We start from the raw sequence: 12,851 nt of genomic DNA, 5'->3' as shown, positions 1-12,851 counted from the left end.
AAATCATTTGAGTCTGAGATCAGATGAATCTCTCCATATGGATGAGTAGGGTTAGTTACTTGTCGTCCGCTCAATGAAAAGGGATGAGAAGCTCTGCCAGGCTGCCTTCAGGGCAGGAGAAACGGCGAGAGAGAGAGAGGATCTATTGTTTCTCTCTCTCCCCATTGTTTCTGTTGCCTACTGTGTCATCGACTGCGTTAACATGCACACCATATTCCTGTATTAAGCGGCATATTGCTCAATATTCCGATTGGGAAGAGTCATGTAAACACGTACCAAATTGGATTAAGGCCATATTCAGATTCGGAAATATTCCGATTAAGACCCCTGGCATAGGGAATATTCAGATTAAGACCCCTGGCATAGGCCTGTTTGAATCGGAATATTGTGACATGTAAAACACCTTAATCGGCATATGACCCTTTTTCAGGAATATTCAGTTACATCTGCGCAGACAGACAGACAGACAGACAGATAGACAAGGCTCCTCATCCTACCCTGAGACAGACAGACAGTTCATATTGCAGATTAGCCAAGTCACTTCATTCATATGCGCTCACATTGATCCTTAGTTCATAGGGATTCTGTGCAGGAGGTGAAGCTGTTCCTGATGAACGATGGTACTGTACTGTACTCTGAAGATGCTGCAGGTGTCCTAGTGTTGTGTATGACCTGCTGAAATGTATTTCTGAAAATGGTGAGTGATATCAGTTTGAGTGTGTTCTGTAAGGTGGTCCAATCGATTGCTGCCGCAAAACTGAAGGATGTGTGTTGTGTGTGTCCAGGAGGGGGCGCTCCAGCAGGGTTCAGTTTAGCAGCTGCATCATCAGGAGGAGGAGTCCTTTCCAAGAGCCAGCCAGCTCTGCTAGGAGGGGACCGCTACGCCGCGCTAGCAGAGCTGGACAACGTCTTCGGCTCCTCCGGCCCCCCCACCAGCGTATACAACACCTGCAGCACGTCACAAGTGTGAGAGACCCAAACCACGCCTCTCCTCTGTACTCTCTGACTTACTTACTTTTTGTTCCTTTCTACTTCTGTCTACCTTTTCCTATCACTCCTCCCATAACTTGAAATGAGTTATTTTTCCACATACTAACTAAAGTAATTAGCTAAGTACTCAACTATTTACTTGTTGATTGTCGTGTCTTTTTCCTGAAGCTCACTCATCTTTTTAAAATACCCAGTCTCTCACCTCCTTTGTTCAATGTTTCTTAAGTATCGGTGGTCATCTACTGATCCCTGTGTTGTGTTGTGTTGTGTTGTGTTGTGTTGTGTTGTGTTGTGTGACAGGGGGTTGTTTGGGGCTGGGGTCATTCACTAACCCCTGTGTTGTGTTGTGTTGTGTGACAGGGGGGTGTTTGGGGCTGGGGTAATACACTAACCCCTGTGTTGTGTTGTGTTGTGTTGTGTGACAGGGGGGTGTTTGGGGCTGTGGTCATACACTAACCCCTGTGTTGTGTTGTGTTGTGTTGTGTGACAGGGGTATGTTCGGGGCAGTGACGGGCGTGTCGTCAGCCCAGCCACAGCAGTGCATACCCAGCATGCCCCAGGGTTTCGGAGGTGAGTGAACTCTGAGATGAAGCTAAAAAGGAAGTCACAAGTATCTTTATTGGGTTACCAATACCAAATAAACAAACTGTTCACCCGATTTGACATTTTTAGAACAATACAAAACAAAAACAAAAAGGACAGTACAGTATAAAAAGGAGGAACCTAAGAAAAAACAGTAAAAGAGAGGACTCAAAACAAAACAAAGAAATGACTGTGTTGCGCATAGGGCTGAATGAACATTCACACATCAAGAAAGACAATCGTTTATCATTGTGTTATTACCAACCAGTGTCAAATGAATATATAAATACAAATAGTAGCGTACTGTGTGCTTTGTAAAATAAGTAATAAGACTATCTAATCACCCTAAAGAAGGAATGAATTACCAAAAGAGAGAATAGGATCCCACGTTTTTTTTAACTTATTAGAGCCGCCCCTTATATTATACTTCATCTTCTCTAGACATAAAAAGGACATTAAGGTCATGTTCTCACATGAAAGTCTGAATCAGGACCCGGAGCAAGTGGATGAGTTTGCAACATTGTTGCATAAATTATTTCTCTGATTTGCGTTCTCACAGCCCTTTATGTAAACGAAGTAACATATGCAATCGAAGCAACAGACGTGGTAGTTGATTGGTCAGAAAAATCGAAAATTGCCCGTTCGTCCCGCTCTTATCCAGATCAACACGCATGCGCTGTTGTTTCCCTATGGACAGCCTCGACTCGTCGTTTCCAACCGGAGCGAAACCACCCTTTCCAACGGAGCATCCGTCGGTTGTTTGCTCAGGGAGCGACTTCGAATGCGCGTTCTCACAGCTCCAAACGACGCAAAAAGGGAAGCGAATTTTCCCCTCAGCTCTATTTCCAAGTGAAGCAAATGTTCTAGTGAGAACACACCCTGAGTCCTTCAACCAAGAATTAGACGATGGAACAAGTTATTTTCGTTATTCTCGTCTTTACTGAAGGGGAAATATTTGATGTCTTCTTCTTCTTCTTCTTTTTCTCTGCAGCTCCGTCAACAAACCCCTTTGTAGCAGCGGCCCCAGCGCCCGCCCCCACTAACCCCTTCCAGAACAACGGCAGAGCCGCGGCCGTGGCTGCAGCAGGTAGGGAGGGGGAGCAGGGTGGGTTTATTTAACACTAGAACAGCCATGAGCGCTCATTTGACCATGTGAGTCAAAAAAATGTTTTATATCTTCGCACTCAATCAAATTTCAGGACCCTCCTTTCATGACTTTTCCTAGATATGTGCGTTCTACCACCCAGTATCCTGACTAAATCACAGGATCAGGATAAGCTAGGATGAAGCTATTTTGCTAGTTTTTTCTGTGTAGGAGGCAGGCTAATTTACAAGACGGCGCCAACTAGTGGTCGTTGTGTGTAATGGTCATGGTTGACCCCTGTGGCAGCTCTTATAGTAGGTAGAAAAGGCATGGCTGGGGCGCTTAGGTGGCGTAGTGGATTAAGCGCTGACCATGTACCGCAGGGCTCCCGGTTCGATTCCTGCCGCGGACATATCCTGCATGTCATCCCTTCTCTCTCTCTCTCACCCATCCTTCCTGTCATAATCTCTACTATATCTGTCATTAAAAAGGAAAAATATGAGTGGTACTGCCCCACTCAGAAAAAATTACTTAAAAAAGAAAGAAAAGGCACGGCTGTTCTAGTTAGCTGTTCTATCAATGGTCAGTGGCCATTTTGACTGAATATGTTGTAACACTATGCAAAATACCCCCGTCTTTACAGAGGCACCATGAGTATGTGAACACTTTTCTTAGAAGCTAAAAAAAAAGAAAGAGAGGACGGGCAGTGTTTGTGTTCTGAGGGGCGTCAGAGATACAACCAGGTCCTTATTTAGCAGATACCTGCACCTCACCACTCAGCTGAGATCCCTGAGGAGGTCTTCTGAACCCTGGCTTTGTATATGTAAATGGACTGACTTATATAGATATATATATATACTTATATAGCGCCTCTCATTCACCCATTCACACACACATTCACACACCAATGGCGGCAAGCTACCATGCAAGGCGCCGGCCCGCTCACTGGGAGCAATTTGGAGTTCAGTGTCTTGTATGTACCTAACATAATTATTTACTGGTTTGTGAACATAGAGAACATAGTCCAGCATTATTTCAGTCCAACAGAGTAAATCGCTGAACATGTGGCTGAGTGAGATTAAGATGAACTGTCAGAGCGGCCGGCTTGGGTGTGGGGGGGTGGGGGGGTGGGGGGTGTAAGTAAGTAAGTAAGTAAGTAAGTAAGTAAGTAAGTAAGTACCTAAGTAAGTAAGTAAAATGTATTTGTATAGCACCTTTCCCAGGGGTCACAAAGTGCTTTACATATAGAGAACATATAAAGAAAAATAAAGAAGAAACACGATAAAACATAATAAAAGAGCGAAAGTCATAGCAGGTTAAAATAGGCAAACAAGTGAAAACAGACAACAGGTGTACAACAACATCAACAGGACACAGAAAGACAGGCTTTTGGGGCTATCCAAAAGCCTGTCTATACAAGACAGTCTTAAGCTGTTTTTTTAAAAGCCTGGGTGCGTGGGTGTGTTTGAGAGCTGAGGGCCTGACGATGGCTCTGTCTGATTGGTGGGGGGGGGGGGGGGGGGGGTGTTTGAGAGCGAGGGACTGATGATACCCTGCAGCTCACTTTGGTAGGTCCCCCTCTTCCTTCTCCCTCCTCCTCCTCCTCCTCTAGCCACACCCCTCCTCCTCTCCCTCCCTTGCTTGATGTGGAAGTGCTTCCTAGAGTTCACCTGGGGCCTCTACATCTCTTTCCCTCCCAGTGCATGTGCAGTGTGCTCTGAACTTTGACCCTTGCGCTGCTTCTGTGAGGGTCGGCAGGGGTGATTATGCCTCAGTCGCCATCTTTCTTTTTCCCTCGCTTTGGTGAGGGTGGCTTTGCCCCATCCTGCCCCCTGCTGGTCAGTAGAAACACTACTCATTGCTGCTCATACCGGTTAGCAGAACATCCTAGATGAAGACGTAATATGTCACCACCTCCAGTGAGGTCAGGAGCTAGTGTTGTAAATGACTCAGTGAGGTCAGGAGCTAGTGTTGTAAATGACTCAGTGAGGTCAGGAGCTAGTGTTGTAAATGACTCAGTGAGGTCAGGAGCTAGTGTTGTAAATGAACCAGTGAGGTCAGGAGCTAGTGTTGTAAATGACTCATACGGCCGTGTAATCATTATGATCATCTTTATATCAGGAGAGGTGTGTGTGTGAGGTGTGTGTGAGGGGAGGTGTGTGTGTAACAGTCCTCTCCTCCTGTGTCAGCCTCGTTTGGGACCGGGTCTCTGAGCATGCCGTCTGGGTTTGGGAACGCGGCCGCCTACAACCTCCCGACCAGCTTCTCTGGAACCTTCCAGCAGCCCTTCCCTGGCCAGGGGCCCTACCCCCCCCCGCCCGCCTACCCCCAGACGCACAATGGTGGGTGTGTGTGTGTGTGTGTGTTGGTTGTGTGTGTTGGGCCCCTACCCCCCGCCGCCTGCCTACCCCCAGCAGCACAACGGTGGGTGGGTGTGTGGGTGTGTGTGTCAATCTTAATTCATGTGTGTCTCCTCTCCTCCAGGCAGGGGGTTCTCAGCCTTCGGCCAGCCCAAGCCCATGGTCACCCCCTTAGGCCAGGCCATGGTCGGACCCGGGGTCTCCAGCAACCCTTTCTTAGTGAGTGGAACCGTTTGTTTGGTGTTTGAAACTTCAAAGTGCAGTCTTCTTCTTTTCAGGGCCAAAAAGCTGAAAGTTCTTCACTGGCCAAGTCAGTCAGATTTCAGATGTAAAGCCAATTGAACATGCATTTAATTTCCTGATGTTAGTTCTCTTTTCCAAAACTGACAATAACTGAAGATAGTACAGGCCTGGCAGAGCATGACCAGAGAATACAGGGGGAGGATGTTTGGGGGGTTTTAAAATTCCCAATCTGAAAAAAAAAAAAAACTCAAAACATTGACTTATAGATCAAATCCAAACAGTTGAGTGGAGTACAGAGCTACAAGAAGACAAAATGGCTTCCTCTTGTCAATACGTATGGAGGGGACTGTAATGTCAAGACTTGTCTTTATTCCCTTGCTCACGGTTTGTCTCTCTCTCTCTTCCTCTCTTTCGGTCTGTCTCTCTCTCTTCCTCTCTATCTGTCTGTCTCCCTCTTCCTCTCTATCTGTCTCTCTCTCTCTCTCTGTCTCTCTCTTCCTCTCTATCTGTCTCTCTCTCTCTCTCTCTCTTCCTCTCTATCTGTCTGTCTCTCTCTTCCTCTCTATCTGTCTCTCTCTCTCTGTCTCTCTTCCTCTCTATCTGTCTCTCTCTCTTCCACTCTATCTGTCTCTCTCTCTCTTCCTCTCTATCTGTCTCTCTCTCTCTCTCTCTCTCTCTGTCTCTCTCTTCCTCTCTATCTGTCTCTCTCTCTCTTCCTCTCTATCTGTCTCTCTCTCTCTTCCTCTCTATCTGTCTCTCTCTCTTCCTCTCTATCTGTCTCTCTCTCTCTCTCTTCCTCTCTATCTGTCTCTCGCTCTCTCTCTGTCTGTCTCTCTCTCTCTCTCTCTGTCTCTCTCTCTCTCTTCCTCTCTGTCTGTCTCTCAGGGAGCTCCTGGCGCACAGTTTCCAGCAGGAGGATCCTCCACCAACCCCTTCTTATAGCGCCGCTACCAGACCGCACCAACAGGAGGGTGTCGACCAGCACACTCACGTCTCGTTGTTTTGTTTCACAAATAGCTTTAAAACCCAAAACGTTTCTAAAAGTTGTATTTTTATTGAAGAAGAACAACAACAACTACAAAAACAACAATGAAGCAACAGTGACAATGTCTACGGCAACAAAACAACACACGGTAGCGGTGTGCCGAGGAAGAGGAAGAGGTGATCTCCTGATGAAGTCCTCAATTTAACCCATGAACTGTCCTGGCCTCAACAGACACCACATGTATATTTAAACTGGACCCATACTTAATTTATTGCAAATATCCCATCCATCATGCTGCAGTTATGTACATAGAAGCTCTTTGTGCATATCAGTATTTGTATCTTTATCACACGGCGTTTGTTAAGGCAGAGCTGTAACCTGGTAACTTGGGGGTCTACTGTGAGTTTACTGTATCTGTAAAAGAACCAAAAGCAGTTTGTGCAGTACGGCATCGGAAAGAGTATTTTTACAGAAAAGAAAAAGAGGACGAGAGGACAACGTATTCTGTTTTTAAGAGACTAAAGGGGCGGGGGGGGGGGGGGAATCTCTCTTCTGCTGCCCATTCAACAAGTCATCAAGAGGCAGTGCTCTCTCATCTGTGCTTTCACCTGGTGTGGGGTCCAGGTGGGAACCAGGGGCTGTAGTCACCTGGTGTGGGGTCCAGGTGTCAACCAGGGGCTGTATTCACAACGCTTCCTACTGTAGTAAGAATAAGTCCTACCTGGCAACGTTCTGAGAAAAACAATCCAATGTTGGTCAAATTTATTTTTTCAAATCCTCCTTGGGTAATACTTTTTAGCGCAATATAGAAGTACTTCTAAGAACTTTCTCAGAATCTCTGTGAATCAGGACCATGACTATAGACTGAAGACCACTTTTGTTGGGTGTTACTGAAATTTAAGTTAATGTGTATATATATATTAAAATTAATTTTAACGAAATATCGAACGAAAAAAATGTTTATTTGTATTGCTGTACATCTCTATATATTGAAACATGTTGTATAAATGAAAGATTTCTATCAATTTGAAAAATGTCGCTGTCTAAATAATTTGAAGCTAGCTGCTATACTATTGACAAGGCGAACACTGGGACAAACTGACCTGTCGTTCTGAAATGTATTCAGGCTGCCAGTGCTCGGGTTTCCTCTGGTCAGAGTCTGTGTTCAAGGCAAGTGTCCTCTGGGGGGCGCTCTTCTATAGGGAAAGAGTCTTTGTGGCTTTGCCGGGCTCTCAGAATAGTGAACACACCCTTCAGAAAGAAAATGACACTGATAGCCGTGAAGTAGCTTCCGTATATGGTGAACTGCAAGAGAAATGGAGACTGGGGTCTGAATACATTTCTGTACTTTTTAAGGCAAGGCAAGTTTATTTGTATGGCACATTTCGTACAACAGGGGCAATTCAAAGTGCTTTACATACATTATTTAAAAATACAGCAACAGGAGCATAGTAAGAAAATAAAAATGACAATGAATAAAAGCAAATATAAGAAGTAAATAGATAAAACATTTAATAAGACAATAGTTAATGGAAAAAAGACATTGATAGAAGTGTTTGTGTTTAATCATAACTCTTGCAAAACATGAAGGTTTTTAGGTTAGATTTAACTATTTTAAGGGTTTGGGCCTGTTCGATTTCTTCAGGGGGTTTCTACCAGGAGCATGCGGCAGTGTGACTGAAAGCTGCTGCGCCGTGTTTTGTTTTCGCTCTTGGAAATGTTTAGCTTAAAAGCAAAGAAGGGACTTCTGCGTTTGTCCCTGAACAACAGACTCACCTGTGGTATGATGTCCAGGCCCAGACCTCTGCTGTCCACCACCACTAACGTGAGGATCGTCTGAAGGACCAAAGCACCGAAGTTGTTCGATCCAAAGATCAGTGCGTATCTCTCCATCGACAGGTCAGCAGCGATTTGGAACCTATGGTAAAGACAGAAGCTGGCGAACGGTGACCTTTTTAAGAAGTTGGCATTTGTTTTCCTGGTATGTCTTGGAGAAAAACTCACATGGCTATGGTAATAAGCAGCATGTAGAAGCACTTGAAGACGATGTAACCGGCGTAGCACACCCAGATGCTGCTGGTGAAGGTCATGAGGAAGAGTGCGGCGGCCCCCAGCCCAGAGAAGGACCCCAGAGCCACCTCCCCCCACTGGGCCCAGTCCACCTGCGTGAAGCCTATGCCGTAGGCCGTCACCGCACCTTTAGGGAACACTTACGTTTATCTGAACTGATCAACTCTTTATGATTCTTTATCTCGTGTTATTTTGGATAAATAACAACGTTCTGTAATGTATTTTCCTCAGTATATTTTCACAAACTTGCTTTATGGTTTGATAGTTTTTTGTTATTGTGTGGTTTTCCCCAGTAAACAAAGAGTCCCAAAAGACGTCCTCCAGGGAAGCCGGAATGTGGGTCCAGATGACGTCTTTCTACGACGTCCAGTTGACGTCTTTTTAGGACGTCCAGGTGACATCTTTCTAGGACGTCCAGATTACGTCTTTCTAGGACGTCCAGAAAAGAAAGACGTCATCTGAGCCCACATTCCGGCTTCCCTGAGGACGTCTTTTGGACTCTTTGTTTACTGGGTTTGTTTGAAGTCTAAAGATGTCTACGGGAGCTATACTCACCAAACAGATTGGACACAGCCTCCACCCCTCCGTTGTAGACTGTGAAGTTGTGGGAGGGCTCCACGTGTTCCCACAGCACCTGGACGTAGTTGACTGTCTGGTTGTACCCGCAGGTGGCCAGCGCCCACCACACCGACCAGTACACCAGCTGCTTGGTGGAATAGCACTGGAGGAAGTCTCGCCACAGCTGGAGGAGAGCCCGACAGCAGCCTCCTGCCCTTACTGGCCCCCCAGGACCGCCAATCACGTCCCCTCCTCCTGCCCTTCCTGGCCCCCCAGGACCCTCAATAACGTCCCCTCCTCCTGCCCTTACTGGCCCCCCAGGACCCTCAATCACGTCCCCTCCTCCTGGCAACGCTAGCTGCTCATGCGGGTCCATTTTAGTGTTTCTCTCGATAGTTCCAGTCGTACGCTTCCCCTCTCTATCGTCACCCGGACCGCGGTGGAAGAACATGCTCCTCTGCGGCATAGGCAGGAAGCAGGAAGTCACCAGAGCGATGGAGGTCAACACCAGGGTCAGGACCAGGATGTTGTGGTAGGACATGAGGCTGAAGCTGACCAGCAGCTGTCCCGACACGGAGCCCACGGTGTAGCCCAGCAGCTGCACGCTGCGGCAGTAAGACGTGGCCTTAATAATAATAATAATAATAATAATAATAATAATAATACATTAGACTTATAGCGCTTTTCTAGACACTCAAAGACGCTTTACAAACTGAAAACTAAATCTAAGTGTCTTTGTAGGACAATCTACTCTGTATACTGCAATTACACCTAGATTTCGGGTGGAGAAGCCGCGAACAAGCAACGCCAGCGTCCTCTCTCAACCGTCATTTTTCGGTAATTACCTTGCGGTAGTGTTCCACGTCCACCACGCTGTAGACGTAGGAGAAGTAGGCCACCTCGCTGGCTGTCACCACGCCGTAGAAGAACTGCATGGCCTGCATGGCTGCCACACCCTGGACCCACAGCAACATGGCTGTCGTCACTGTGAGGTTGGTACACTGGAACACCACTACCGGCTTGTAGCGGAGCCAATCGGTGAGCAGAAACACAGGGACCAGCACGGCCAGGTAAGAGTAAGTCCACACAGGGAAGATTTCATTGGTCACCTGGAGTTCAAAGGTCACTTAAGTCAAAAGACTGGAACCCAGAGTGGGTTTCTCATATTTTTAATACATCATAAGCTTGTAAAACCGTGTCTGTCTTTAACCTTTAACCTTTAACCTTTAACCTCACACACTTGATTGAGAGATCAAATGGATAAGGATTGCATAAAGTGGCATATTTAAACACGGTCTGAAACTGCTCTTAAAAGAGAGACTGCGCTGAAGTTGTTACTGTACCTGTTCAGTGTCTTTGAGCCCCGGAAAAGTGTTATATAAATACAATGAATTGTTGTTATTATTATTACCTGTTCCACTGTCAGGTTCTTGTCTGGCCCCGTCAGGTATGTGAACAGGAAGGGTTCCAGAGGTTTCACAGTACTGAAGAACCCGTAGGTGCAGAGCACACCTGTGGGATAGCCCCATCCTGCCTTCCATCGCTTCACAGTTTCCATCTCCACGTGTCACACAAGGCTACTGGTTTACCTGACCAGGTTTGGTCCTCCATGCACTATCATTAGTCCTGCCTCTACCTAGTCATTGTATGGGAGTCGTCTTAAGTTGTGTTTATGTAATCGGTTAGCTCAGTCAGTCAGTCAGTCAGCGACCTGCTCAAAGTGCACCACTGATGGCCCACATTCCTGCTCAGACTGAGATATGCGGTGAATACAACGTGAGGCAGAGGGAGGCGTACCCATTTAATCTTTAACATGCGGCATGCTATGCTATCAGTCATAAATCAGTCATAAATATCAAATGGATTTCAACAGTAGTTGGACAGAACAATGCCTAAGAAAGCCTGCGTGTGGAAAAAAACGTTATCTTTATAATAATAGGCCTAATAATAATAATAATAATAATAATAATAATAATAACAACTTTTTATTTGTATAGCACGTTTCCTGCAAACGTTGCAGCTCAAAGTGCTCCAATCATTATATAATCATAATTTAATTATTTAGTCATTTAAAGGCAATATTAAAAAGATGGGTTTTTAGTCTTGACTTGAACATACAGTATGTGCTGAGGTTGCATCCCTAATGTAAACTGGCAGTGAAGACACAATCTGGGTGCATAAAATGAGAATGCAGCCTCACCAAACCTCTTCTTTTGTACATGTGGTACACAGAGAAAACCAGCGTCAGAAGACCTGAGAGCTCTACTGGGCTGATATTCTAGCAAAAGACCTGAGAGCTCTATTGGGCTGATATGTTAGCAAAATATTTAAACATATTTATCATGAATTAACAGTACAAGTACATGTCCTAAAGCGTACCTTCATGACGTTTTATTTTAGAGTTAATATTGGGAGAGCTCTGTTGAACATTACGCCTCCTCCATTAATTGGCTCCCACAATAACCTCTCCCTAATCGCAGACGTAATTGAGCACAATTTGATTACGGGAAACTTTAACCTTACAAATCCATTGACACCTCTCCATACTCACACCAATCACATTAAGAAAGTAAAGCTATCTCTTAAATGACCCCCAAAGTATATCACCTTAATTAAAGCAATAACTATTCTAACTTGGACCAAAGCCAGCAAGATCCATGGAATTATTTAAACTTTAAATGTTTAATAAGCCAATCTCAACACAGTGTGGTAGAAATTAATTCTCAGGAGACTAGGGAGTCAGATGGATACAGGTTTTTATTTATCATAACAAAAGCAACCCAGATTTGGTTCTAAATTGATACATTGATACATCAGAATTATATACAGTTTCATATGAGGTATTGGTTGTCATAGGGCCTCAGATGACTGACTGGTTGTTGTCATGGTGATGAGTACATTTCCATGTGAGGACCACACCTCCACCATTTATTGATCCAGTCTGATTTCAACGACGTGGTACAATTTAGTGATGAGATCATCTTTTCCCCAGGTCATGATGACATGTCCCAAAGGTCATGTCACTCGCTCAATAACAATTTGATACACATTGAATCATTTACATAAGGCTTCATTCATATGAGACACAAGTAAAGTATTATTGTTCATGAGTATGTGGCGGGGTGGTATACTAGCTGGGTTTCCCACACATGTCCTGTCACATTTAAATGAACTCCCACAGAGGCAGTGGTAGAAAAAGTATACATATAATGTTTATTTTTAAATAACCATAGAATGCAGATAAAATAGCACCACAATATAACACTGGACATTCAACCAGGAAAATAATAAACGCTATCAAACTATCTTGTGATCACACAGATCATATAACACATAACACACCAAACACTTTAGGCTACTATGGGTAAACTGTTGTCAACAATCAAACCGTGGACGTTTACAGCTACCGAGTAGGGTAGCAAGCAGCGACTTGTACCCTAAGACTGAACTCCGAGGATTGTTATCCACATTGCCACCAGAAGGACTGAGTCCGCGTGTGCAACGCGCCAACCCAACCCATCTTCCTTCGTCGCTACCGCATTTGCTTCACCTCCACCTGGAACCGTGAGTAGGCTAATTGGGATTTACCGTATCAGTGATACCAATTGGGACTTATTTGTCTTTCATATAGTGCACCAACAAATCCAAGCGCTTGGTAAACCTAAAACGTTAAACCTAGAACTCTGGACTTGAACTTTCTATATTATTTTTCATTGAGTGTTTAAGTAAGGTTTGTGTTTGTTTCAACCTGATTTGTTATTTTTGTTTTGTACACACAAACACACACACATACACATACCACAAACCCAAACACATACTATAGCACACAATATATATGAAAATAAAAGGAACACATTTTTGCTATTCCTTCTAAAATGCTGTCCTTTGTATTTTGTTTGTATATGGGTTTATATGCTTACTTGGTTTATGGGGACACACAATTACATACACTTATCTGATTTGTTTGTAAACAAAAAGA

General features: G+C 44.8%; 1 protein-coding gene and 1 pseudogene across 2 annotated transcripts in view; one reads left to right on the top strand and one right to left on the bottom strand.

Annotated features, from left to right (window-relative positions):
- Positions 1-6,949, top strand: part of LOC308175328 (arf-GAP domain and FG repeat-containing protein 1-like) — a 28,210-nt pseudogene extending 21,261 nt beyond the window's left edge. The window contains exons 9-14 of the transcript in view: positions 786-966; positions 1,481-1,560; positions 2,564-2,659; positions 4,846-5,084; positions 5,145-5,235; positions 6,869-6,949. The product of the transcript in view is annotated as an arf-GAP domain and FG repeat-containing protein 1-like (transcript). The remainder of the gene's footprint in view (positions 1-785; positions 967-1,480; positions 1,561-2,563; positions 2,660-4,845; positions 5,085-5,144; positions 5,236-6,868) is intronic.
- Positions 6,950-7,396: 447 nt separating this feature from the next.
- LOC308175327 (thiamine transporter 1-like) lies at positions 7,397-10,430 on the bottom strand (the record flags this gene model as incomplete). The annotated part of the gene is made up of 7 exons (XM_080551008.1): positions 7,397-7,549; positions 8,021-8,162; positions 8,249-8,441; positions 8,870-9,136; positions 9,302-9,497; positions 9,718-9,981; positions 10,284-10,430. 7 exons carry the CDS (start codon positions 10,428-10,430, stop codon positions 7,397-7,399), a joined length of 1,362 nt encoding a protein of 453 aa, XP_080407134.1.
- Between the last annotated feature and the right edge of the window lie 2,421 nt (positions 10,431-12,851).

This window comes from Nansenia antarctica (assembly GCF_963989245.1).
Source record: "Nansenia antarctica genome assembly, contig: SCAFFOLD_149, whole genome shotgun sequence".
Classification (NCBI taxonomy): Eukaryota; Metazoa; Chordata; class Actinopteri; order Argentiniformes; family Microstomatidae; genus Nansenia; species Nansenia antarctica.
This window is presented reverse-complemented; position numbering and strand designations above follow the sequence as displayed.